The sequence below is a fragment of the Clupea harengus genome, chromosome 17 (genome assembly GCF_900700415.2).
Source record: "Clupea harengus chromosome 17, Ch_v2.0.2, whole genome shotgun sequence".
Classification (NCBI taxonomy): domain Eukaryota; kingdom Metazoa; phylum Chordata; class Actinopteri; order Clupeiformes; family Clupeidae; genus Clupea; species Clupea harengus.
This window is the reverse complement of record NC_045168.1, coordinates 4,331,902-4,356,061: the sequence shown is the minus strand read 5'-3', so window position 1 is coordinate 4,356,061 and position 24,160 is coordinate 4,331,902. Positions and strand designations below refer to the sequence as shown.

The 24,160-nt window shown below is 45.6% G+C and overlaps 1 protein-coding gene across 2 annotated transcripts in view; it reads right to left on the bottom strand.

Annotated features, from left to right (window-relative positions):
• prex2 (phosphatidylinositol-3,4,5-trisphosphate-dependent Rac exchange factor 2) overlaps positions 1-24,160 on the bottom strand; it is a 132,857-nt gene that overhangs the window by 17,674 nt on the left and 91,023 nt on the right. For both annotated transcript variants that reach the window (XM_031584380.2, XM_031584382.2), the window contains 5 exons: positions 22,763-22,804; positions 20,677-20,882; positions 15,674-15,776; positions 14,942-15,085; positions 12,835-12,949 (listed from right to left, as the gene is read on the bottom strand). In XM_031584380.2, the coding sequence (XP_031440240.1) occupies positions 12,835-12,949; positions 14,942-15,085; positions 15,674-15,776; positions 20,677-20,882; positions 22,763-22,804 (610 nt within the window). The remainder of the gene's footprint in view (positions 1-12,834; positions 12,950-14,941; positions 15,086-15,673; positions 15,777-20,676; positions 20,883-22,762; positions 22,805-24,160) is intronic.

Below are 24,160 nucleotides of genomic sequence, written 5' to 3'. Positions count from 1 at the left end.
ATCAGGACGCTGAGGAGGCTGTGGCCAAGGTGTGCACACACACACACACACACACACACACACACACACACACACACACACACCACACCACACCACAACACAACACAACACAACACAACACAAACAAAGCACACACATATGCACACAAGGCTGGTGTTCACACTTGTTCACACAGTGTTTTCATCTGTGAACTCACCCATAACCATGCACACAAATTGTTCATGTATGTTTTAGATGGTAAATAAAACAACCACATTCATGCACATATGCTTATATCCTACACACACACTTACAAATGTGCCAAAATACAGACCCGCACATATGTTCATGAAGACATATCCTACACGCCCACTCACATATGTCCCAAAACACATGCAGGTACACGACACACTGACAAACACACACGCACACACACGCACGCACGCACGCACGCACGCACGCACGCACGCACGATCGCACGCACGCACGCACGATCGCACGCACGCACGCACGCACGCACGCACGCACGCACGCACACACACACACACACAAACTTAATAAGCTATAATAGCTATAAACACACATTTAACGTGCTAATGAATAGAGTATGGATATGCTCTGAGAATTCTACAACCATTTGCTCTCACGCAAACACACACAAACACTCTTTCTCTCTCTCCTCTCCTATCCCTTTGTCTCTCTCTCCTTCCCTCCATGTCTCCCCGTCTCTATCACTTTCTCGCCTACCTCTCACTATCCCTCTGTCTTCAAGTGCATCTTGTCTCAGCAGCTACACTGACAGTGTGGAAAGCGATTAGGTGCATGGAGCTGGAATGAGAACTCTCAGCACCAGCCAGGTTAACAGGCCAGTAACGACTCCATAACGGCAGCTTCACCAGCCAGGCTCACTAACGCCCCGTGCACTTAAGAAGGCTGAGAGTCTCAAAGCAAATATCACAGCCCTACTGATACCCAAACGCAGCCGATACTCTGCCCATAATAAATGGTGTGGGACAGCTCAGTCATTATCTGAACACGCATTCAGATTCAGCAGGCATCACCTGGCTCCATCTGCCCCAAATTGCAATTAGGAGTGACTGCACTCGGGAGGTAATCACCTCCGGGCGGCATCCATTTTGTGTCTCTTTGTTGACTACTCTCACATAGTTTCTCTCTCTCTCTCTCTCTCTCTCTCTCTCTCTATTACTTCTCCCTCATTGCCACGTTACCCCAGCGCGTCTTTGCAGTCCTCTCCACATTACAACAGGGACTTTATGGGTTCAAGCAGAGTTAACAGCCCATGTAATTGGTTGGAGACCGGCTCCTTATCATTCACCAGATGCCAGAGATGGAGGCAGAAATATGCTTTGCTTTGGCACGCAACTTGTTCATTTTACACCGCCCCCCACCCCCACCCCTCTTGATGCACATCTCCATAAAGTGTTTGTGAGCACATAAAGTAGCATGAGGTCATTCACAAAAAAACCTTCTGCATTATTTAAACGCAGCAGTGGGTGGCTTTGGATGTTTTTCATTGAATTTTTCATTGGTGTGGCCTCCCTCCATTGGCCAGGCAGACACAGTACAGAACATGCGCTGTGTGTGTGTCTGTGTGTGTGTATGTGTGTGTGTGTGTGTGTGTGTGTGTGTGTGTGTGTGTGTGTGTGTGTGTGTGTGTGTGTGATAGACGGGGGGAGGGGGGGCGTGTAGGTGACAAAGTACACCATCACCAGGACCAGCAAGATGGATCTTTTTCCACACAGCTTCTTGACCGCCACCAAAGATATCATTCCAATCTCCGTGTCTGCTCAGCTGAATACACAACACAAAACCTCAGCGTCTGAGGGGCCTGAGGTGGCCACCTTTGTTGCGGCGACAGTGGTTCAGGAGGTAGAGGAGTCGTTTAGCAATCGGAAGGTGGCTAGTTTGATCCCGACTTGTCAAAGTGTCAAAGTGTCCTTGAGCAAGACACTGAATCCCCAACCACTCCCGATGCACAGGTTGACACCTTAGATAGTAGCCTCTGCCATCGATGTGTGAATGGGTAGATGTCTGAGGCATTCATCTGTAAAGCGCTTTGAGTGCTTTATGAGTAGAAAAGCGCTATATACTGTAAATGCAGCCAATTTACCTTCACTAGCTACTGCCACTCTCTCACAACCCCGGACTGCTTTTATGCTTACGTTTATCCACTGGCAAAAGCCTTGCTGAGAGGTTCCCAAGACCGTCCTTGTGCACTAAAGGTGTTTTGGGGACACGAGGATGTGTCATGTGCTGATAATCACAGACGGTCTCGGTCAAGGCAAACCTGACAAGCTTAAGGAAAGGGAGACCTTGGGTGTAGATATGGATGTTACTCCGGATGTTGACATGGACATGCATGGGATATGGCCTTCTATGAACGGATGGGAGGGGTGACACTACTGAAAGAACACTGAAAATATACATTCAAGTCAAGTGTCATCAAAGCTATATATACATAAAACGCATGTTGTTAACTATTAATATGTAAAAAAGTATTTAGTATTTAAAGTATTAAAAAAAAATATATATATATATAAAAAAATATGTATGTATATATATATATATATATATTTTTAATACTTAAAATACTAAATACTTTTTACATATTGATGGTTAACACTGAAATAATAAAGGGGAAAAAAAGATTCTTCATTCAGGAGCAAAATATTTCAGCTTTTCTGTCCGACAGGAAATAACTTCTTGTATGTGGGCCACAGAGAGGTGCTGTCAGATACTGTATGTGCTATGCTGTGCTATGCTAAAAAAAACACCAGGTTCCCATGCGCAATTGAATGCAAGTGTGTGTGTGTGAGAGAGAGAATGTATATATGGAGGGTGCGTGAGGGTGTGTGTGTGTTCTTATGTGTGTGTGTGTGTGTTCTTATGTGTGTGTGTGTATGTGTTCGTATGTGTATGTGTGTGTGAGAGAGAGAATGTGTACATTTACATGTCTGCATGAGGGTGTGTATGTGTTCGTATGTATTTGTATGTGTGTGTATGTGTTTGTATGTGTTCGTATGTGTGTGTGTGTGTGTGTGTGTGTGTGTGTGTGTGTGTCTGTGTGTGTGTGTGTGTGTGTTCGTATGTGTGTGTGTGTATGTGTTTATATGTGTGTGTGTGTATGCGTTCGTATGTGTGTGTGTGTGTATGTGTGTATGTGTGTGTGTGTGTGTGTTTGTGTGTGTGTGTTATATGTGTGTTATATGTGTGTGTGTGTGTGTGTGTATGTGTATGTCTGCGTGTGCGTGTGCGTGTGTGTGTTTTGGTTCCACACATCCCTGCTGCACTAACAGCTGCTGGCTGTAAAGGCCTCAGCCAAACAGTAGGAAAAGAAAATGAACAAAAAAGCACTTAAACACACACACCACTTCTAGGGCACTAGTTTCCTTCCTCCTCCTCTTCTTTTTCTTCTTTTCTCCCCCCCCCCCCTCCATCCTTCATCACTAGGCAGAAGAGTGTGTAAGCAACATGAGGAAGTATTTGGTGGTGGTGGTGGGACAGGGCGGGGGTGAGGGGGGGTTCGTTCCCACCGCTTGAGAATCGTCTTCTCTTCCCCACGCTCCTCTGCTCCTCTTCCACATCTGCCATGACCCCTGCATGCACTCTGACAGCAGTGGGGGGTGTGGGGAGGTCAGATCAGGGGGGGAGGCATGAGAGACTACACACAGGGGATAGCCCAAGGCCCCCAGAGTCTAGTCACAGGCTTAAGATCCCCAGATCAGGTAGTGGGAAGCCAGGGCGCCTCAGAGCACAGGGATCCCGCAGCTCGGACAGGGGATTTTCTCACATCAGTAACGGCCGCTCAAACCAAGCCTGTAACACACTGGACCCATTTCCCCCACATGATAATGCTCTAAATCAGAGGCTTCCCATCTCCCATCTCCCATCTCCCTCTCTCTCGCTCTGTGTGTGTGTGTGTGTGTGTGTGTGTGTGTGTGTGTGTGTGTGTGTGTGTGTGTGTGTGTGTGTCTATGTGTCTTCATGTGTGTGCATGACGTCCCAAAAGCCTGGTAACTGATCTGCGGCCATCCCTTGAAAGCAGCCTGTGCAAGAATAACTAATGGTCCATGTTTTCCCTTCATCAGTTTTTACAGGAGACTCTAATGGAGATTCTGGCTGCTGGCCAAGGATGCTCTCTCTTCAGCATACCTAATTTTACTGGGCTACCCGAGGCCCTTCTCTTCAGGAGACCATCATCAACAGTCTACAAGGCGCCTGGGAATTTAACTAAAACCACCGTCGCATTAAGAGAAATATTAGCATGATTGTGTTTAGGACGCCAGAAAATTGATCGAATCTGATGGTGAATGCAGTAACTGATGCAGGCAACAACTGTGTAATGGCAGTCATTGTGTTGTATTGATTCAGGGCAGAAATGCTGCGGTTGCAGTAGATTTAACTGACTACATCCCCTTTGTTGACTTTTCCATTTGTATTTTCTGCAGTTAATGCAGACTTTTGTTATATGATTAAAAAGCACCCAAAACAGATAGAAAAAAAAGAAACTAGATTTGCAAGCTTATCCTCTTGGCTCATCATGAAGTCAAAACCAAAACCACAGCCTTGAGATTAACAGTGCTGACGGACATGAGCCACTCTGACCGGACTCTGCAAGGTTACTGCTGTAGTGCCCCCCTCAGAATGGCATCTGCTAATTAACCAGCTGTGGGCTGGGCGCTACAGTACACGTGTTAACGTTCAGCAGAATGGCTGCCGTTTCTGTGGCATCACCGGGGTCACTTCCTAATCCCAGGCCTCTCTGTTTCGACGGCTCCACTCAGGATGTATGCAGGGGGGATGGGGGGGGATTGGGGGGGGGGGGCGCGGTGGCCGAGTCAAAACAGGAACTGCCATACGCATTCGCCAGTGAAAAATACAGCTGTTTGGCTGCTGCTGTTTACACAGCTACCTCAAACAAGACCCTCTCATTACTAAAGACCAAATATGATTTTAATATGAATTATTTGAAACATCTATGCACATCTATGTTGTCTATTTATTCGTTTAGTTATCATTTTAATCCAGAGTGATTTATATTACAGTACAGATCCATTCAGTATAAGAGCTCCCTGAGTGTCCCATGGCCTTGGTGTTGTCAGCACTTTGCTCGCTCACACTTTATTTGGATGGTTCCCTATAGACCATCTACAGATGTTCAGAAAATAAATAAACTACCTGATGTAACTCTGTTGACTACAATTCATGGTTAAAGTAAGGTTAAATTGATATTTAATGTGAACTAAAAACCCACCTATTCAGTCTGGCTTTTATATAGGGTTTTATCATCTTATGGACTTGGAATATACACCTGTTTATTTATTATCATCATTATTATTTATTTGAATGTGCACTTTGAATTGCAATTTGATTAGCCTGAAAGGTCCTATACAAACAAAGCTTGATTGATTGACTGACACATGTGCTAGTCATTTTTCCCTTAATGTTATGAGCACCATGGTCTACTAGTTCTACCAGAGCTCCACGACCACATTACCTCTGATCAAGGGATCAAGGCTTACAGCAGTCCAGATACAGAACTATATGTGCTCCAGTCATCTCCCCCTGCGTAAACATCCAGCGTGAAGAGGAAACACATATCCTGTCCTTGAGGATACTCAGAGGCAGGAGGTTTATGGGGGTCTTGCAGCCGCATCAACTCTGACACCAGTGTCACCTAAATCAAGCCCATTAAGCAAATTGGAGCAATTAAGTCATTTGCGGTGCAAGAAAACATTAAACACAGGAAATGAAGAGCTGGAGGGGTTCAGAAGCCCTGTGACCTTGGCTGTTCCAGAGGAGGAGGCTGGCCTCCACACACACCCCTGCCAACAGCAACCTCGGCCCCTCACAGCGGCTAAGGCGGGGCAGCGACACGCTCGGAGAGGCTAGCCAAGTTCCATCTATTCGGGGAATGATACTTCTGGAACCGGTCTCTGGCCACGGCGATTGAGTTTCTGCCCGGAGGCCCTCTGCTGAGAGCCGTCCCTTACGCTGTGTTGTATCGGCGCTCTAACGAGCGGCATATTTTCGCAAGAGTAACACGAGGACCTTCATTAGTTTTGGTTTGTTTTTATTGGTTTCTTCTTCTGGATTTGGCGTCACGATCATGCTGTACCGGCTGACTGGTTACCGTGTTTATGGCTGGGAAGTGGTCTCATAAATCAGCCCATGACCTTTGAACCCTGGCGTCTTCTCCTTGACTCCCCTGATCACAAGACCACTGGCGAACTCTTCTAATCCTGACATTAACAATCAAAGAGGTGAAACTACAGGCCTTAGACTGTTGTGTTCATTCTCTAGAGAAAGCCTCTTGGCTAACTCAACTGCAGCCTCTACAGCACATTGCACTGTGCAGAAGATTCCCTTAGGAAGGAGACAGTGCAGATTGCTCAGGTATTTCCAGCTGTTACGAGCATCTGCCCCAATCCACACGCTAGCAGTTACCCAAGCGCAACCTGAGTGTGCAATTACCAGCACCCAGCTCCATAAATCATGTGTGTCATCCCCTTCACTAATGCGCTCCAGTGCTGGGAGTCGGAACACCAGAGGAGAGAGCGCGATCGATCCCAATCAAATGTCCTCAGACACAGGCAAGGATGGCTGCCTCAGGCTGCTCCCAAGCGAATCACTCTTTCTCACAACAATATCTATATCTGTGGAGACAGGCCTATCAATATCTAGAGGAATGTTAGAGAACCAAGAAAAAAGTTGGAGAAGTGTTTGACAAGAACTCTGCAGCAAGTCAGAAATCACAAATGCAATCTGTCTTATTCTTTCCTGTTATTTACTCTCCTATACGCACTGGTGTATGAAAAAAACAGTGAATTGTGTAATCACATCAAAAGACAATACCAGTGTCCTTATAGCAACAAGATGAATCATAACTCTCGTAGATAAGTCTCAGATAGAACTCTCAGATAAAGAACAGTTAACGTTGAAATATGTACCACCTGTCTAATGTTTGAATCGCAACACACGGCACTCTCCTCACATACAACAGCATGGCACCTTGCTCAGGGCCAAGGGTGGCATTTGGCTCCAGACCAGACCAATCTAGCCCAGATAACAGCTGACTGTGGCACAGATAAGATTAGATTCAACTGTATTGTCATTGTGCAGAGTACAGATACAAAGCCAATGCAATACAGTCAACATCTAACCAGAAGTGCAAAAACATAGTATTATTTACTCTCGGAACCACTCAGCTGTTATGCAAGATCAGTGCTTTGTAGGCTTGCTGGTGTTGGAAACTGAGAGATGAGCAAGGGGAAAAGAAACAGCAACAACAACTGATGAATCATAGCTTGGCGCTGTCTTTCCAAATGTTACAAGGCTATTGTGATTTCCATTACCAATGAAAACAAAGCGGTTTACGGCTATGGTTAGCTGTCTGTCAGATGTAACCAGATCTGTTATTGTCTTGGGAAAGAGGAAGAAACACCAGTGAGAAAAGCTCACAGCGGAATCACTGCTAAAAGCCTTGTGTGGTGTTAATGACAGATGTTCAGTCTAACCGTGCTGAATCTGTGCTGTTCTTCCACCAAGCAAAATGGTTTTAGACATGATCAAGCAAACTAGAAGGCAGATAAAAAAAACTGTGCCCCACTTCCTGTCTGAAAACAAACAACTCTGATTGAAACTTTTTACTTTTCAGTTTTCCTACTCAATATGGTCCTATTTTCTCATCCCTTCTGTCTCATCGCCCTAACCTTGCTCACCCTTCTGAGTTATTTTTCAAATCTAGATCCTATTTCCTGTTAGCTCTTTTACGGGTTCCCTTTCCCCTCTTTTTCTTATCCATTCTTTCTCTTGAGAGACCTGGAGATACAAACATGTGATAACCAGCTGCTGCTGTTTCTCAGTGAAAAAGAGAGAGAGAGAGAGAGACAGACAGAGAGAGAGAGAGAGAGAGAGAGAGAGAGAGATAGAGATAGAGACAGACAGAGAGAGACAGACAGACAGAGAGAGAGAGAGAGAGAGAGAGAGAGACAGACAGACAGAGAGAGAGAGAGAGACAGAGAGAGAGAGAGAGAGAGACAGAAGCGAGGCCTGAGGAGGGAGGATTTGCACTGAGCGATCCATGTCTGCGTTTGACACAACTGTCAGAACAATGACAACATTTCAAACAGACGACACACTGTTGTCAGAGGAACCCGCGACACAAATGCCACAATCCCTGAGAGGCTGTTATTTGATGAGCAGGTTGTGTGAATTCCAAGATCAAACTAAATGCTGTCACCTTTTGAACCGATGATGTTCATAACAGCCTGTTCTCGTGCCTCGCTTGTGTACGTCACCCAGTGCCATATAAGACCTGACATTTGTTTGTGATTTCCAGATTGGTTTACAGTCTTGGATGACTTCAATTACTTCATCAGGCATCATGGCTTTACTATAAGCAGACCCTGGAATGTGTGTTTGTGTGTGTGTGTGTGTGTGTGTGTGTGTGTGTGTGTGTGTGTGTGTGAGTGAGTGAGTGAGTGATTGTGTGTGTGTGTTTGAGTGTGTGTGAGAGAGAGAGACAATGGACAGCTGGGGAATCTCAGTCAAACCACACGATGGTCTTCGATGTGGCTAAATTTACAACTAAATTTACAATTTATTCTGGCACAGACTTCAAAGCGAGCAAGCTGCAGAGAAGATGGACGGCTCGAGAGACTGCGGTTGGAGCAAGTGCCCCGTCCTTTCTGAAAGATTTTAAATCACTTAGCTGCCTGTGCGTAGATCAGACACAGACATTCATGGGCCCTGTGTAATTTGAGCTTCAAATGGAGCATTCTCTGTGTCAACATAAGACAAACGCATCTGACATTACAAGGCTAAAAGTCGAACCGAGATGGATACTTTATTTTTTCACTAACAAACAGCCCAGCGTAACAACATATATTGTGACTGTCACACACACACACACACACACGCACAACACAAAAACCCATAGCATAGCACAAATTAGACACCCACCGCAAAGTAGCACACAAACCATGCAACACCAGCAAAACAAAAACTACTCCATGTTCTTCACTGAAATGTATCAGAGAAGGAACCAACATAGAGGGCTCTCGCTGAAGCAACTTTGGCCCCATAAATATGTTTCCAGCAGCTCCTCTCTGTTGATCCGGAGCTCCTGTAGAGTCTAGAGTGGGACCGCTGTGGAACGTGGAATACGGAATGTGGAATATAGAACACGCTGTTGGTCAGTCTCTGGCCACAGCCCAGGCGTGGAGAGAGTGACCACAACTCCAGAGGCCTGGCTCCAAGGACAACAAGGTACTTGAGGAAGGAGGAGGGATGGTGTGGTGTGGCATACACATAAACACACATACACATGCACGCACACACACACACACACTTACACTCAAACACACGTACACACCCACGCGCACACACACACACACTTACACTCAAACACACATATATGTGCACACACACATGTACGATCAAACACACACACACACACACACACACACACACACACACACACACACACAGTAAGACTGCAGGTGCACCACTTTCAGGAAAACTACCAACTATAAAACTGGCATTGAGGCTCTTTAAAATAGTACTGTATTCCCCAAATAATCTTTGTCCAGGAACATCAGAGATATGCTTTATCTGACATGAGCCAGATGCTATGGGGACTCCACTAGAAACCAAATGGAACCAACACTTGAGAGCCAAATAAGTGAATGCAGGACCACATATATGACATGTTGTGTGAGGGGGACCAGAGAAAGAGAGAGGAGGAAACAGGCATCATGGGTTTGTCATATCCTGCAGGCATGGAATATCCTTCTCTCTCTTCTCTCCCAAGCTGTCCCTCGTTTCTTTTTTCTCTCGCTTCTCTCTTCCTCTTCTCAGAGTCCCCCATTTCCATCTCCTTGTCTTCTGTGTATAACCTCTCTCCTTCTCTCCTTTTTCCCTGTCTCATTCACTCTTTCTCTTCCCCTCTCCCTCCTGTCCCATCTCTGTCTCTCTCTTACCCTCTCCCCCCCTCTCTCTCTTCCTCTCTCTCTCCCTCTCTCTCTCTCTCTCTCTCTCTACCTCTATCCACCCTCTCTTTCTCCTCTGCATGGGCTTTCAGTAATACATCTGCTCAGCATTACTCCAGGAGGCTCGGCTGTCAATTCAATTACTCCTCATCTGTTCGGGTCATTCACAGAGCCGCCGTTGAAGTCCATGACTTCAAATGACTCAGCTGAATCGCTTCTTACAATGTACAGATCCTCTCAACAACCACAAAGCAATGCTTAAACACACACACACACACATACACACAAAGGCTGTAGCTAATTGTAGATAAAGCTAAAAAAAACCTCATATCTTGATATGCTGAGGAGAAATGACAATCTTCTATTAAATAGCATTGAATTTATTTATATTTAATCTATACTGACCATCCCTGACACACACACACACATGCACACACACACAGAGGCAAACACAGCATACGTTTCCAGTGCTTGAATAAAATGCATTATGTTGAACACAAAACCAGAGCTGTGGCATAAAATCACAGTGAAGCCTAAAAATCACAGCCGCAGCATGTTTTGCTGTACAAAGAAGCCTAGTACAGCACACGCGTGTCTGATGCAGGACTCAGCTCTCGGGGAGTACATTAGCAGCTACTACGTTTTACGCTAGTCCATGCGGAGAACACATTGTCTCTGCGTGTGTCTGTGTGATTTCCCAACTGGCATACGACTTCAAGTCTCACTCCTCGAGGCTTTGCCCTTGCAGCGTCTTAATTGGACCCCTGACATTTTGGAGGCCACGGCACTGCCCACCTCCTGCTTCACTCTGCCACCGCACAGTCAATACAAATGGCTCCGCCACTGTATTAAATGCCAATAAGATCCCTCGGTGTAAGATAGAGCTACTGCGGCCTGTCGGAGAAGTGTGAAGCGGGAGGATGAGGTTTTTAGAGGGGTGTTGTTTGACTTTTGGAAATGCCAGCCTTTCTCTGCATAGCGCTACGTGGAATACCAGTCAGCAATCCTGGGAGGTTTTTGCTCTCAGACGGAAGCAAAATGGAGCTTGACAAATTATGAGGATAGATTTCCTATAAATGAATCTTACTTCGTACTCCCCGACCGTCTCATTTACTGCAGGGACACAATTCAAATTTCTTTCAACTGTTGTGAGGCGTGGGCCGGCCTTCTTGCTGATATGAACACATATGGCAATCCCTTGCTTCTATAAATCGCCTCTTTCCATGATGTATTTTCTTTTAATAAGACAGTGGACTTGGCTCATGATCAGCCACTGTCAATGATTATCTGTAAAATAGACACCAGATGTTTGCATCATATGCGATCCGTGAAATCATCCGGCAGAAGAATCATAGCCAGAGCTAACGGACACACAAAAGCATCTTACTCTACAAAAATGATACAATTCCAGGGAGTGCGTACACGGCACACTTTGCGCTGATAAAGATCATGTATATCTTCCCTGTAAAACGAGAAAAGCTTCTGCTAAATTAACACATGTAAATGTAAATGCTAAAGAGTCCATACACTCACACTGACATGGTAAAATTGTATGTTACTGCAACACAGCTCTTAATCAGCATTGTCACGAGCTGCACTTTTAGACTTTTTTGTTATTTCATTACAGTATAAAAAGACTGTTTGATATGTTCTTGTGCACAGAGAACATGAATTTTGCTGTGATTTCCAAACAGCACACAGCACCAGAGAGACACATTAGCTTCCCTACAGCTCTCCATCTTATCTCTTTATTGATATCAGAATTCAGAATTCATGCAAATGTTTGGAGATGAAATAGGCCAAACGGGAGATCATTGATGAGGGGAACAATACGTTTCAGGAGATCTCCACGATAGGTTCAGAAGCTCGTGGGTGGGTGGGTGTGTGTGTGTGTGTGTGTGTGTGTGTGTGCCTTCCATCCCCGTCATTTCAATCTCATCATCAGAGAGCATGATGCACACAGACAAGAGGCAATTACCACCAGCCAGACAGACTTTGAAGCTTCGACTCGGTTTCCTGTCTCTCCCTCACAAAGTCTCTCTGCTTTTAATATAAACACTATAGCCATTCAGGCGGCGCGTTGCCTGGATGACACGTGTGGTCTGTCCCTCTCACAGCATCGGCAGGGGGGGGACGCAGAGACGCGCCGCAGCGCTCGACCGTCCAAAGTTTTCAAAGACAGCTCCATTGTTTTGGCCCTCCCCATAGGAGTCCTGATGAGCTTGTATGAGGTGTCCTTAGAATTTCCATCTCATTAGGCAGGGGCCTTTACAACCAATCAGAAAGGGCAAAAAGGTTCTAATGGGGTGTGTCAGAATGGAATAGAATCCCAGAGAGCAGGCAGCATGGATCCAGGGCGGATGAGGTGCCCGGTCTGTTTCCTGATAAACTGAATTCTGGGATAGCATATCTCAGCAGTGGGTGTGCACAGCTTTGCTGCCATCTCCACTCTGCTCCACGACTTTGCCTCCTGTGTCCTTACGGTGCAGCAGAGGAACCCAGCAGAGCTCCACCCTTCCCTTCCCCAATGACAATGCACTTCCCCTGACTGTAAACGCACTCTCTTCAGAGCCACCTGGCTAGCTGCAGCCAGAGACAGATGTTAAACAGTTTGGGGCCTGGCAGAAGACAGCAATGCACACAGATGCAGATACATATAGATGCACACACACACACACACACACACACACACACACACACACACACACACACACACACATACACACAGAAACATACTCATGCGCAAATATCAGAAGTCACTGTCCTTGGGTCTCTTTTTCTCTCTTACTCTCTCTCTCTCCCTCCCTCTCTCTCTCTCTCACACACACACAATCGGACATACCTCAGTCTTTTGTAGTACTGTTTGACCTTCTCCAGAGACTGTGTGTTGATCTGGGCCTGGTACTCCTCCACAGAGACGCTGTCCTTGTAGTAGTAACCCTCCATGCTCTCCAAAGCTGTGTGCAAGACAGACCCCTGACATGTTAGAGGCTCTCTCTTTACTCTACATAGCTGCAGGCATGTCATTAGTGCATGATTAACTAATTAGCACAAGATACTTCCACCATAGATACCTGTAATTAAAAGATGTGTAGGCTTAAGATTAACAATATTCACTTACCTGGGAAGTGCATCATATTAAAAGCCATGGGCTGTGTCTCATGGGCTCTGTAAAGCGCTTTGAGACAATTCTATCGTTTTGGCACTATATAAATAAAATTGAATTGAATTGAAAAGCCTTCATTTACTCATTATTTATAACTGGATAAGGACCCTTAGGCCAAATACAGTAAAGTGGGTTCTGTTACACCAAAGCAGCTCTTACTTTTCCCTAAACATTCTTGGAAGAGTGGAAATGTAAAAATATACATTATTATTATTTCATGAATTGCAGAGACCACTGCCCTTTTATAGATATATAGAGCAGTATAAATGTATGATAAGTTCCATGCTGCCATGTTTGCGGTTTCTAACTTTGCAGAGGACCCCAGTGACAAGTTTGCTATAGTTAACAGACAGAAATGAACTCAAACTATGAGCATTGCACATTAGGCTCCAAGCTAAGCTATGACTGTCAAGCAAAGATATCACGGTGGTGGTTCCCTGTGGTTGTCATGTCTCTTCATGTCTCTTTCGATGTTGACATGAAAGATAATGTTGCTCTAAACATGAAGTTAGCTCTATGTTATTCTATGCTCACGGAGGAATCCTAGAGAAAGCTATAAACATGAATTTAGCTCTATCTTACTCTGTTCCAATGGAGAACGTCTAGAGACTGCTTAGCTACAAGCACTTTTTAAGGAGAGCAAACATGAAGTGTTTGCAACATTCTGTTATTTGAATAGCTTTGCAAAATGTAACAGATGAACTGAACTGACCCAATTTGGTCCTCTTTATATCACTGGCTGTTTGGTTACCACTGCTGCTGACTCTGACTTTGTATTGCATTTCTTTTGCATTCTTCAGTTTTCAGCCTACTCAGGCAGCCATTTTGTTCTTGTATCACCGGTAGTTTAGTACCAGTCACTCAGCATTTCCATTGACTGGAGTGTGGAGGAGGAGGCAGTACTTCCAGATATTCATTTTAAACCCGAATGGAGTGTGTGTGAGGCATTTAATAGTCTGTCTTTAATTCACACTACAAAGGCCAGTCTCATCTAATCTGGATGAGGATGTGACTGCTGCTCCTCCTTGTGTCTCTTCCTGCTTTGTGATTCAACGCGCACACGCGCACACACCATACACACACACACACACACACACACACACACACACACACGCACGCACACGCATACGCACATAAACACGCACATAAACACACACATAAACACACACGCACTCAATACCCCTTGTCATTAATATTTGAGACACTGGAGGGTGGACGAATTTGAGAGCATAGAAAATGAATGAGACAGACCAGTCTACACGCAGAGTGAAAATGGTCTTTGTGCGTGTGTGGGTGTGTGTGTGTGTGTGTATCGGGGTGTGGGGGTGTTTTGTGTGTGCTTGAGCTCATCTTAGCTTTACTCTCATTAAATCATGTGAGTGCTCTCATTAATTCATGTTAGTGCTCTGTAAACTGCAATGTGCAGCAGAGCAATAGAGGGTCAAACTTACCCACTTCACTGTGTACCTGTATTTCATTCAATTTTGCTCTCATGGCATGGCTGTGTGTGTGTGTGCGTGTGTGTGTGTGTGTGTGTGTGTGTGTGTGTGTGCATGTGGGTGTTATGTGCGTTCACCTGTGTGTGCACGCATGTTAACCTGAACTCTTATCTGTGGTTATGTGGATGTGTGTGTATGTGAATGTGTGTGACTGTACATGTGTGTGTGTGTGTGCGTCTCCGTGCCTGTGTCTCTGTCCCACGCCGCACTGCACTAATCTAAGCTGCTGTCCAGCTGCCCCTTCACACAGCTCTCACATACTCCACTCTTGCGCTGTAGCCTACCTTGTGTGAAGAGGACGGGGTAGATCTTGACCCCTCCCCCATTCCGGAGCCTTAGGGGCAGTTGCTCGAAGTAGAAGCCCTCCAGGTAGAACCAGACCTTCAGGGCCTGTCTCGTGCCCTCCACCTGGTATGAGATGGGCATGTCTGCAGGGAGGAGAGGGAGATGGAGAGTGAGGCGGAGAGGGAGAGGGGCTGAGAAAGGGGCTCATGTCAAACTATACAGACAGGTTATAATGTACGTCAGGAGAAAGAAAGCCCAATGTGCACAATAAACTACATACAACATATACTGCAATATACAATTGTACACAATATATTATAAGAATATAGAATTCATATATATATATATGTGTGTGTGTGTGTCTAGACACACATACACACAGTCTAATGTATCTACATATATAAATAGTGCAGTGCTATGGGGCATGTCTATACACTGCCCAATACAGTATATCTAAATTACAGCCATATACTGAGTTACAGCAGGGGCTACAGACACAGGTTCCCATGCAGTCTCATCATCTGGTTCATTTCAAAATGTTTCATTATACACCAGTCCTTGCTCATATTGTCATAACAGCTTATGTAAGGACAAGTTACTGAGGGAATTACGAAAGATTTTCATTTTCACTCTGCCAAGGTGAGGTGAGGGAGAACAGAGAGAGAGAGGGGGAGAGAGAGGGAGAGAGGGAGAGAGAGAGGGGGGGGAGAGAGAGAGGAGAGCCAACTCACTGGCCACCAGAGGCTCCCCTTCCAACTGCCGGAAGTAGAAGGTGACCTTCTCCAGGTCAATGAGTGCCACCTGGGTGTCCTCCAGCATCGCCTGCTCATCCGTCTGCAAGGAAACAAGCACCATGCCTCAAAGTCTGGAAACATCAGCTTCACCACGTGTGTGTGTGTGTGTGTGTTCGTGTGTGTGTGTGTGTGTGTGTGCGTGTGTGTGTGTGTGTGTGTGTGTGTGTGTGTATATGTGTGTGTGAGAGTGTATATGTGTGTGTGTAGGTGTGTGTGTGTTTGTGGCTTTGTATTGTTTTTGTATGGTGGCATGAGTGTGTGCTTAGCCTCTTCGTTCGTGTGGCATGTGAATGTGTGTATTAGTATGTGCATAGGTGAAGATTGTGTGCGCGTATGTGTGTGTGTGTGTGTGTCTTAGTACGTGTGACTGAGAGCACGTTCCTCTGGCTTCTCTTTCAACCCACATCCACCTCAGAATCAGCCCCCACACACAATCAAGCACATCTGCTGCCAAGAACTGTGCTTGGGCTGCTGCCTCTCCTCCTCCTCCTCCTCCTCCTCTCCTCCTCTCTCGCTCCCTCTCTCTTTCTCCCTCTGTTCCTCTTCTCCTTTCACTCTGTCTCTGCCTCTTTCTCTCTCCCTGTCTGTTCCTCTCCTCCACTCACTGTCTCTGTGTTTCTATCCCTCTCTCTCTTCCTCTATTTTTTCCTCTCCTCTGCTCTGTCTATCACTCGCTCCAGTAAACAAACAGAGTGTACCCCAGGAGCAAGATTAGTGCTTCCGTCACAGAGACAAATTTGAAATGCCCCCCCCCCCCCCCCCCCCCACACACACACACACACACACACCAGCCCTGATGTTGAGAAGCCTCCTCCATGTCCCTGAAAGTTACTGTGGGCCCTCAGCTTTTTGACATGGCCTAGTGTTTGGAAGGAAGTTGACTTAAATGCACCGACACACACACACACACACACACACACACACACACACACACACACACACAGACACACACCTCCTTTCATGTTGCAGTCCCAGAGAACAAGAGAGTGATGTTGTGTGACGGGTAAAATGAGCTGCCAGGTCAGCCTGCTGTGACCCACTCTGTCTTTTTGCTTCAGTTACCAGGCGGAGGAGGAACCGAGCGGGAGAGACCAGCGAGGCAAACACAAGGCAGAGTTTAAGCTCCCATTCATCTCTTCTCACAGGCAGACATCTGTCTCACTGAATCCCAGTACGTGCAGCATGGCTCCCTGAGGCTGGTCTAACCTCCATTTTACTTCAGGTGAAAATATGTGTGCTACTCACCACTGATGTCTCCCCATTTCACATTAAAGCCCCCGCTAATCTCCATTTACAGTGATAACTGTGGTACACATTGGCCGTTATCTAAATGCTTTCACTGGTTTTCCAGGACAAAGGCATCCAAGCATCGTGAGAGTAGAGATGGGCTGCTGACAAGACTAGGATTTACTAGACTAGCCTTGATGAGATGAACATTCGTCAAACATCTGTACACTTTCACGGCTTCTCCACGCACAGAATAAAAGCCTCAGACAGGGAGGGGCTCGTGACAGACTAGCGCCTTGGTGGGTGACATAGACGTTCCACAGCAGCGTCTTTCTGAGTCAGCACACAGAGTAAACAACTCAGAGAGATGAGGGCAAAGATGAAAGAAGGAAAAGTCATTCCTTTCCTCAAACCCAAGAGGAAGATCCTTCAGCTGACCAAACTTTAAAAAAAAAGTTTTTTGATCCTCTGCAAGCGAGGAAACCGGTATCCTTCAAGAGTCAATAAGCTTTTACGGGAAGGACAAGCTGAAAGTACACAAGCTATCAGAGCCCTCTGCCAGCACTACTAATGATGCAGGTGTGGCCTCTGGCTGAATGAACCGGGGAAAGTCATCTTCCCCCAGAGCACTAATCCTTCTATGATCCCCTATGATCCCCTGACCTCGCGGATAAACCAAAGCTTGTATAAATTGGAAGTGTCATATAAACATACATGCGGGCCATCATATCAATCGAGAAACAAACCAAGAGGATGAAATGTACACAACGAGGTTTACTCTTCCCAAATCTAAACAGAAGCGAGACAAAACCAGATGTTGGAGTCGATCTGGTTCTGATGCGGCCCGGATCCTGGACCCGTATCGGGCTCAGGGCTGCACAGGTCTGTTCCGTAGTCAGCAGCCATGAGGGGAGACAAACTGAGAGGATGGAATGTAGCTACACAACCAAACTGAGTCTATCAAGTCTGTCTCAGGTCCGGCTCAAATCTGTCTCAGGTCCGGCTCAAGTGTTGCTCTTTTCTGGCTCAAGTGTGGCTCATGTCTGGCTCAAGTCTGTCTCAGATCCGACTCAAGTGTGGCTCAGGTCTGGCTCTGTTCCAGACTCAGTAGCCATGCGGAGGTGACCTTGCGAGAAGCTGATGAAGAGATATAAAACAGCTGATCTGATGTCAGCTGGTATAAATAACAGGCAGACCACAGAGGGGAGAACACAGGGGAGGATATCAACAGGGCTGACCTTCCTATGTTTCTCTTCCACTCTACTGTGTGTGTGTGTGTGTGTGTGTGTGTGTGTGTGTGTGTGTGTGTGAGTCTATGCGTGTGCGTGTGCGTGTGCGTGTGCGTGTAAATGATGTGAAAGCACTTTGTTTTATTTGTAAGTACTTTATGCTGTGTCATCTAGGCCATGTGCTTTGTAGTGTGGTTTGGTGAAAATCTCACTCATAGTTGTACATGCACTGAAATGTTGTATTCTGTTGCATTTTGTTGTTTTGTGTTGTGCTTCATTGTTATGCACTGTTCTACATTGTTCTACAGGAAGTTAACCACTTACTCTGACTTAACTTTGCCAGGTTTGTCACTAAACCACGTTCTTGGAACACCCCCCTGTTCTGTTCTGTTCTGTTTTGTTGTGTTGAACTCTGTACTTGTGGTTCACCTGTGTTGCCTTGTATTGTGTTGTGTTGTGTTGAGCCGTGCTGTGTCATGTTGTTCTGTATTGTATTATGTCCTGTCGTGTCATGTTGTGTCGTGTCACATTGCATTGTGTTGCGTTGGGATGTGTTGTGTTAAACTACGATGTAGTACTGTGAGCACCTGTGTTGTGTTGTGTGGTGTTGTGCTGTGTTGTGCTGTGTTTAATTGTGATGTAGAGCTGTGGCTCCTGTGTTGTCAGGCCTCAGCTAGTTTAATTGCTCTGTGCTCCTGTTGGACCCATTATGCAGAGATTACAGTTGGGGAGGACACAGCCCACCCCCCCCCCCCCCCCCCCCCTCATTAGAAACCCAGCAACAAAGCACTCTTCTCCATACCACAAAGCCATCCCTGTTCAAAGTCAGCCCGCTGTTTGGGTACCGCTTTCATCCACAGCCACCTCATGGGAATTTGGAAATATTTTTCTCTCTTCTTTTTATTTAATTTTTTTTTGTTAATAAATGAAGCAGTGGGCACAGCAACTAGAGATGCTTTTCCACAAGAAAATGAGAAAGTGATTGCGCCCCGGCAGCAGTCGTATCCTATGCAATTACGTGGATGATAGCACAACAAGAAATGGCAATCAAGACTCTTTTCATTTGTGGTACCTCGGTAGTGAAATTACCTACGTAATGCTATCCGATCAAGTGACAACCATGGTAGCTTACATTGAAAGAGTATCACAATTGTATGTATTGTTACACTAGATCTCTATTGCTCGTAGCTTGATTGTTCTCTCCTTTGTACGTCACTCTGGATAAAAGCGTCTGCTAAATGACTAAATGTAAATGTACCATCTCATACAGTTTTATGATATGCTGCACATACAGAGCAGAACTAAAAGCGGACGACTCTGAATGTGCAGGCTGTGCATCACTTTAGAGAGAAAAAAACTTGTGCCTAACTATCTTAGGCAGGCTTTTTGAGTTGCAGTGCTGATAAGCTATCGAACCACCTAGAATATTTAGGGACTAATACATTATACACATCATTCACTATAAAAGCTATGGGCACCAGAGCATCTGTTTGAGACACTCGTGCATGAAATTAGTTGCTTTGTTTATTATTAAGAATAATAATAATACTTAAAAGATGAACAATATGTGATTGCCTGCTCAATCACATAATAACACTAAAGAGGAACAATGTATGAATGCTTGTGTAATCACATAATTAGGAGAGGAGATGAGAGGAGAGGAGAGGAGAGGAGAGGGGAGGAGAGGGGAGGGGAGGGGAGAAGAGAAGAGGGGGTGAGAGGAGTGGAGAGGGGATAAGAGGAGAGGGGAGGAGAGGAGAGGAGTGAAGCTGAGATGAGATGAGGTTAGTGTGGTTTCTTGACACAGGAGGGGGAAACTCAACAGTGCTTTCTGCTCAGTCATGCCTGCTGAGTCAGGTATGGTGCACAGAGAGGAGCGAGGATAGTGTGTGTGTGTGTTTGTGAGAGTGTGTGTGTGTGTGTGTGTGTGTGTGTGTGTGTGTGTGTGTGTGTGTGTGTGTGTGTGTGTGTGTGTGTGTGTGTGTGTCTGTGTGTCTGTGTGCCTGTGTGTCTGTGTGCCTGTGTGTCTGTGTGTCTGTGTGTCTGTGTGTCTGTGTCCATGGGTGTGTGTGAGATAGAGAGAGAGAAAGAGAGAGAGAGAGAAGAGGATGGGGCAGAGAGACAGAGAGGCAGAGAGGCAGAGAGGGGAAGACAAAGAGAAGGGCAGGGAGCAGAGGCTGGGAGACAGAGTGGGGTGAAAGTATGTGTGTGACAGAGGAATGGAGAAAGAAATGAGAAATGAGAGAGAGAGGGAGAGAGCAGAGAGAGAGAGAGAGAAAAGACAGATATGGACTAAGGGTAATGATGGTTTGAGTGAGAACCTGAGGAGAATGAAAGATGGAGGCAGAGCTCTAGGGGACATAAAGGAAAGAACATGCTAATGTGCCGTTAGCGTGACTCACCAGGTACATGCTAATGCTTATGTGCCGTTGGCGTGACTTTAGCGTGGCTAGAACATGTTAATGTGCCGTTAGGGTGACTCACCAGGTTTGGGGAGAGCAGGGACTGGAAGTGGAAGAGCAGGCCGGCGGTGGCGATCTGGTCCAGCCAACGGCGACTGGCCTCCTGGGCCTCGCTCTCGCTGCTCAGGGCCTGGTTGAGCACGGCCAGCAGGTGCTCAGAGAAGGAGCAGACAGAGGCTACCAGACTCTGACTGAACACCATGTCCCTCCGCAACTGGGCCTCTGAGTCTGGAGGAGGAGGAGGAGAGAGGGGGAGAGAGAGGGAGAGAGAGAGAGAGAGAAGTGAGGCACTTGAAAACACACACGCACACACACACACACACACACAGATACAGACACATGTACACCCACACATCTTTCCACTGGACTACATTTAGTGTATATTTATAGATAGGATACACACACACACACACACACATATATATATATATATATATGTTCTCAGAGTCTGGTTCTCAGAACTTATATATATTCAAATTCTCCTCAATTTCAATTTCAGAGAGGGGGGGTGGGTGGGGGGGGGGGGGTGAAGGGTGATGAAGAGGAATAGGAGGATGCATGTGAAGGGAAAGATGGGGAACAAGGCAGAGAGAAAGAGAGGTTTGGGAGATAAAAGACAGACAGAGAGAGATGAACAGTGATTGAAGGAGAGTAAGAGAAAATGGGAGAGGGAGGAAGAGAGATGATCAAATGGAACGAAGGTGAGGGACAGAAGGAGAAAAGGAGAAAGAGAGATAGAGGGAGAGAGCGAGAGCAGGAGAAGAAGGGATGGAGAGAGAGGGGACATGAAAGAAATGACAAGTAATGGAGAGGAGATAGGTGACATTGAGAGTTGAGAGAGAAGGGGAGAGGCAACGTGGGATGGGGGGAAAAATGGAGAAACAGAAAAAAGAAAAGAGTGTGTTTATAGAGATGGTGGGGGCGGACACGAATGAGGGGAGAGGTTGTACAGAGAGGATGGGGAGAAAAGGGGAGTAAGAAGAAGAAAAGGTAGAGAAAGAGAAAACAGGGAATGAGTAGAAAAAAAGAGAGGATAAGGAGGATGAGAGGAGTTAGTGAGAGAGGGAGATAAAAACAAGTTCAAAGGGTTTATAAGTCTGTAATCTCCATCTCTGCAGCTTCGCTTGGGACTGGAACTCAAAAAGAACTCTGGTTCTGGTTCTCAGAGTCTGGTTCTCAGAACTTAAGCCCGCCCAGTATGAAGCACTCCCACAACTCCACACTACAGGTACCCTGATCCAGGAAAAATAATGGGCTGCCATCAGTGTATGAAAAATTAACTGCAAATGTGTTAAGCAATCTGCTCGTTTTCAGAAACGGGTTCACAAACCCCTCTGGAATTTATAATGTGCCATAATCAAGGTCTGTGCTTTTTTCCACAGCTAAATATTATTAGCACTCCCTTGCCGTAACCTTGAGATGTGGAGTTTTTTTAATGACATTACGATTTTCTTCAGGACATTACACAGGCAGTGGAGGATGCTGCTCTTGGAGGTCATTTTCCTTGAAGGATCCTGGAACTACTTTTTTGACAGCGGTTATTGCCATGCCGTGTAATTAAAGCACATGAGGCCTCGTTCACAGTCAATCATGTATTTCCTATGTCTTTCGCATGTTACATTCACCTCAGTAAGATGGGCTATAAGTGAAGGATTTCAGTATTTTGCTCCAGGTTTAACTCTTGGGAGTCCAAGGCCTGTTAGACTCTTTTAGGTAGTCTGACATGCCTTGATATTTTTGTATATTTAACCTAACTAAATGAATGAATGAATGAAATTAATTCCTCCTGATAAATTGTCTGTCAATCAATTTTTCAATATATGTACCTATCGATCAATCTAGTAATATATGAATCAACCAATGAATCTATCAATTATCCATCTATGTATCTATCTATTTATTGATCAGCCAATTAATCTATTCATCAATCTATCTGCCAATTTATCTGTGTCCATCTGATTCTGTCTATCAATATATGTATGTATGTCTTTGTACCTGTCTGTCTGTCTGTCTGTCTGTCTGTCTGACTGTCTGTCTGTCTGTCTGTCTGTACATAAGCACTTGAGAGTGTTGGGCACAGAGGTGGTGTGATGCCAAGTGTAACAGACCTGTGTACTGCAGCAGGACCAACAGCAACCGAGTCTTCACCTCTGAAACCACAAAAGGAACCAAATCAACACAAACACAGACATTCAGCCAGCACATTCTCTCTCTCTCTCTCTCTCTCTCTCTCTCTCTCTCTCACTCTCTCTCTCTCTCTTTTACTCACTCTCCGCTCTTTCTCTCTCTTACTCTCTCTTTCTCTCTCTTTTACTCACTCTCTCTCTCTCTCTCTTTTACTCACTCTCTGCTCTTTCTCTCTCTTACTCTCTCTTTCTCTCTCTTTTACTCACTCTCTCTCTCTCTCTCTCTCTCTCTTTTACTCACTCTCTGCTCTTTCTCTCTCTTACTCTCTCTTTCTCTCTCTCTTTTACTCACTCTCTCTCTCTCTCTTACTCGCTCTCTCTCATTCAGTCACTCTCACTCTCTCTCTTACTATCTCTCTCTCTTACTCGCTCTCTTTCATTCACTCTCTCTCATTCTCTCTCATTCTCTCTCTCTCTCTCTCTCTCTCTCTCACTCAAACTTTCTCTCCTACTCACTCTCTCTCACTCTCTTGCAAAACACTTGAACAGATTGCACCTTCAGCACCGTCATGGCAGACTTCTACAGCATTACCACATCGTGTGAGTGGAGAAAGGTAAACAAACCCAAAAAATCAATTCTATTTTGCCGTTTTGCACAGGCATGTTGGGACCCGGGCAGCAGATTTAGGGCTCCACTAAAAGAGCCCAGCACATGAGGCGGGGGGGACCCTGAGACACACACTCAGAGAAACACTGCAAACACACGTGTGTAATATTCCACTGCTTGTTTTTGCTTGAGTTCACCACACGGCGTTCGCTTTCCCAGGAGTGTCATGTGACTGCTGTTATTGTGTGTGTGTGTGTGTGTGTGTGTGTGTGTGTGTGTGTGTGTGTTCTTTAGTCTATACACACACCAACTAAGATTCTCCCCTATACCCTTTCCCCCTTCTATAAATCAGTGTGTATTCTCAAGAAAACCTTCTTCTGAGATTCTTCTGAGAGTTCTCTAGCAAACTGTTGAGGGAAATTATTCAGGCAACAAAGACCCCTTACAAACACACAAACCTAAGCCCGGGCTTGAGGAAACAGTTGTGGGATTTGTTTCAGGGTTTACTCTAACAGAGGTGTACATTCCCATACGTAAAGTTGGATGTGCCACTTGAAAACATCTTGAGCCAACGGAAACAGTACCACTAAACAACTAGTTCATTGCATGCATAAAGAAAACTTAAAAGTGTATTTATGCAAACACACACACCCACACACAAACACACACTCATCAGGTCCTTTTACAGTTTGCTGGGAAGCTTGTAATGTCCACAATGGCCCATATATTGTGAATCTGACCTATTCCATCTCCGACCACTAAAAAGAAAGATC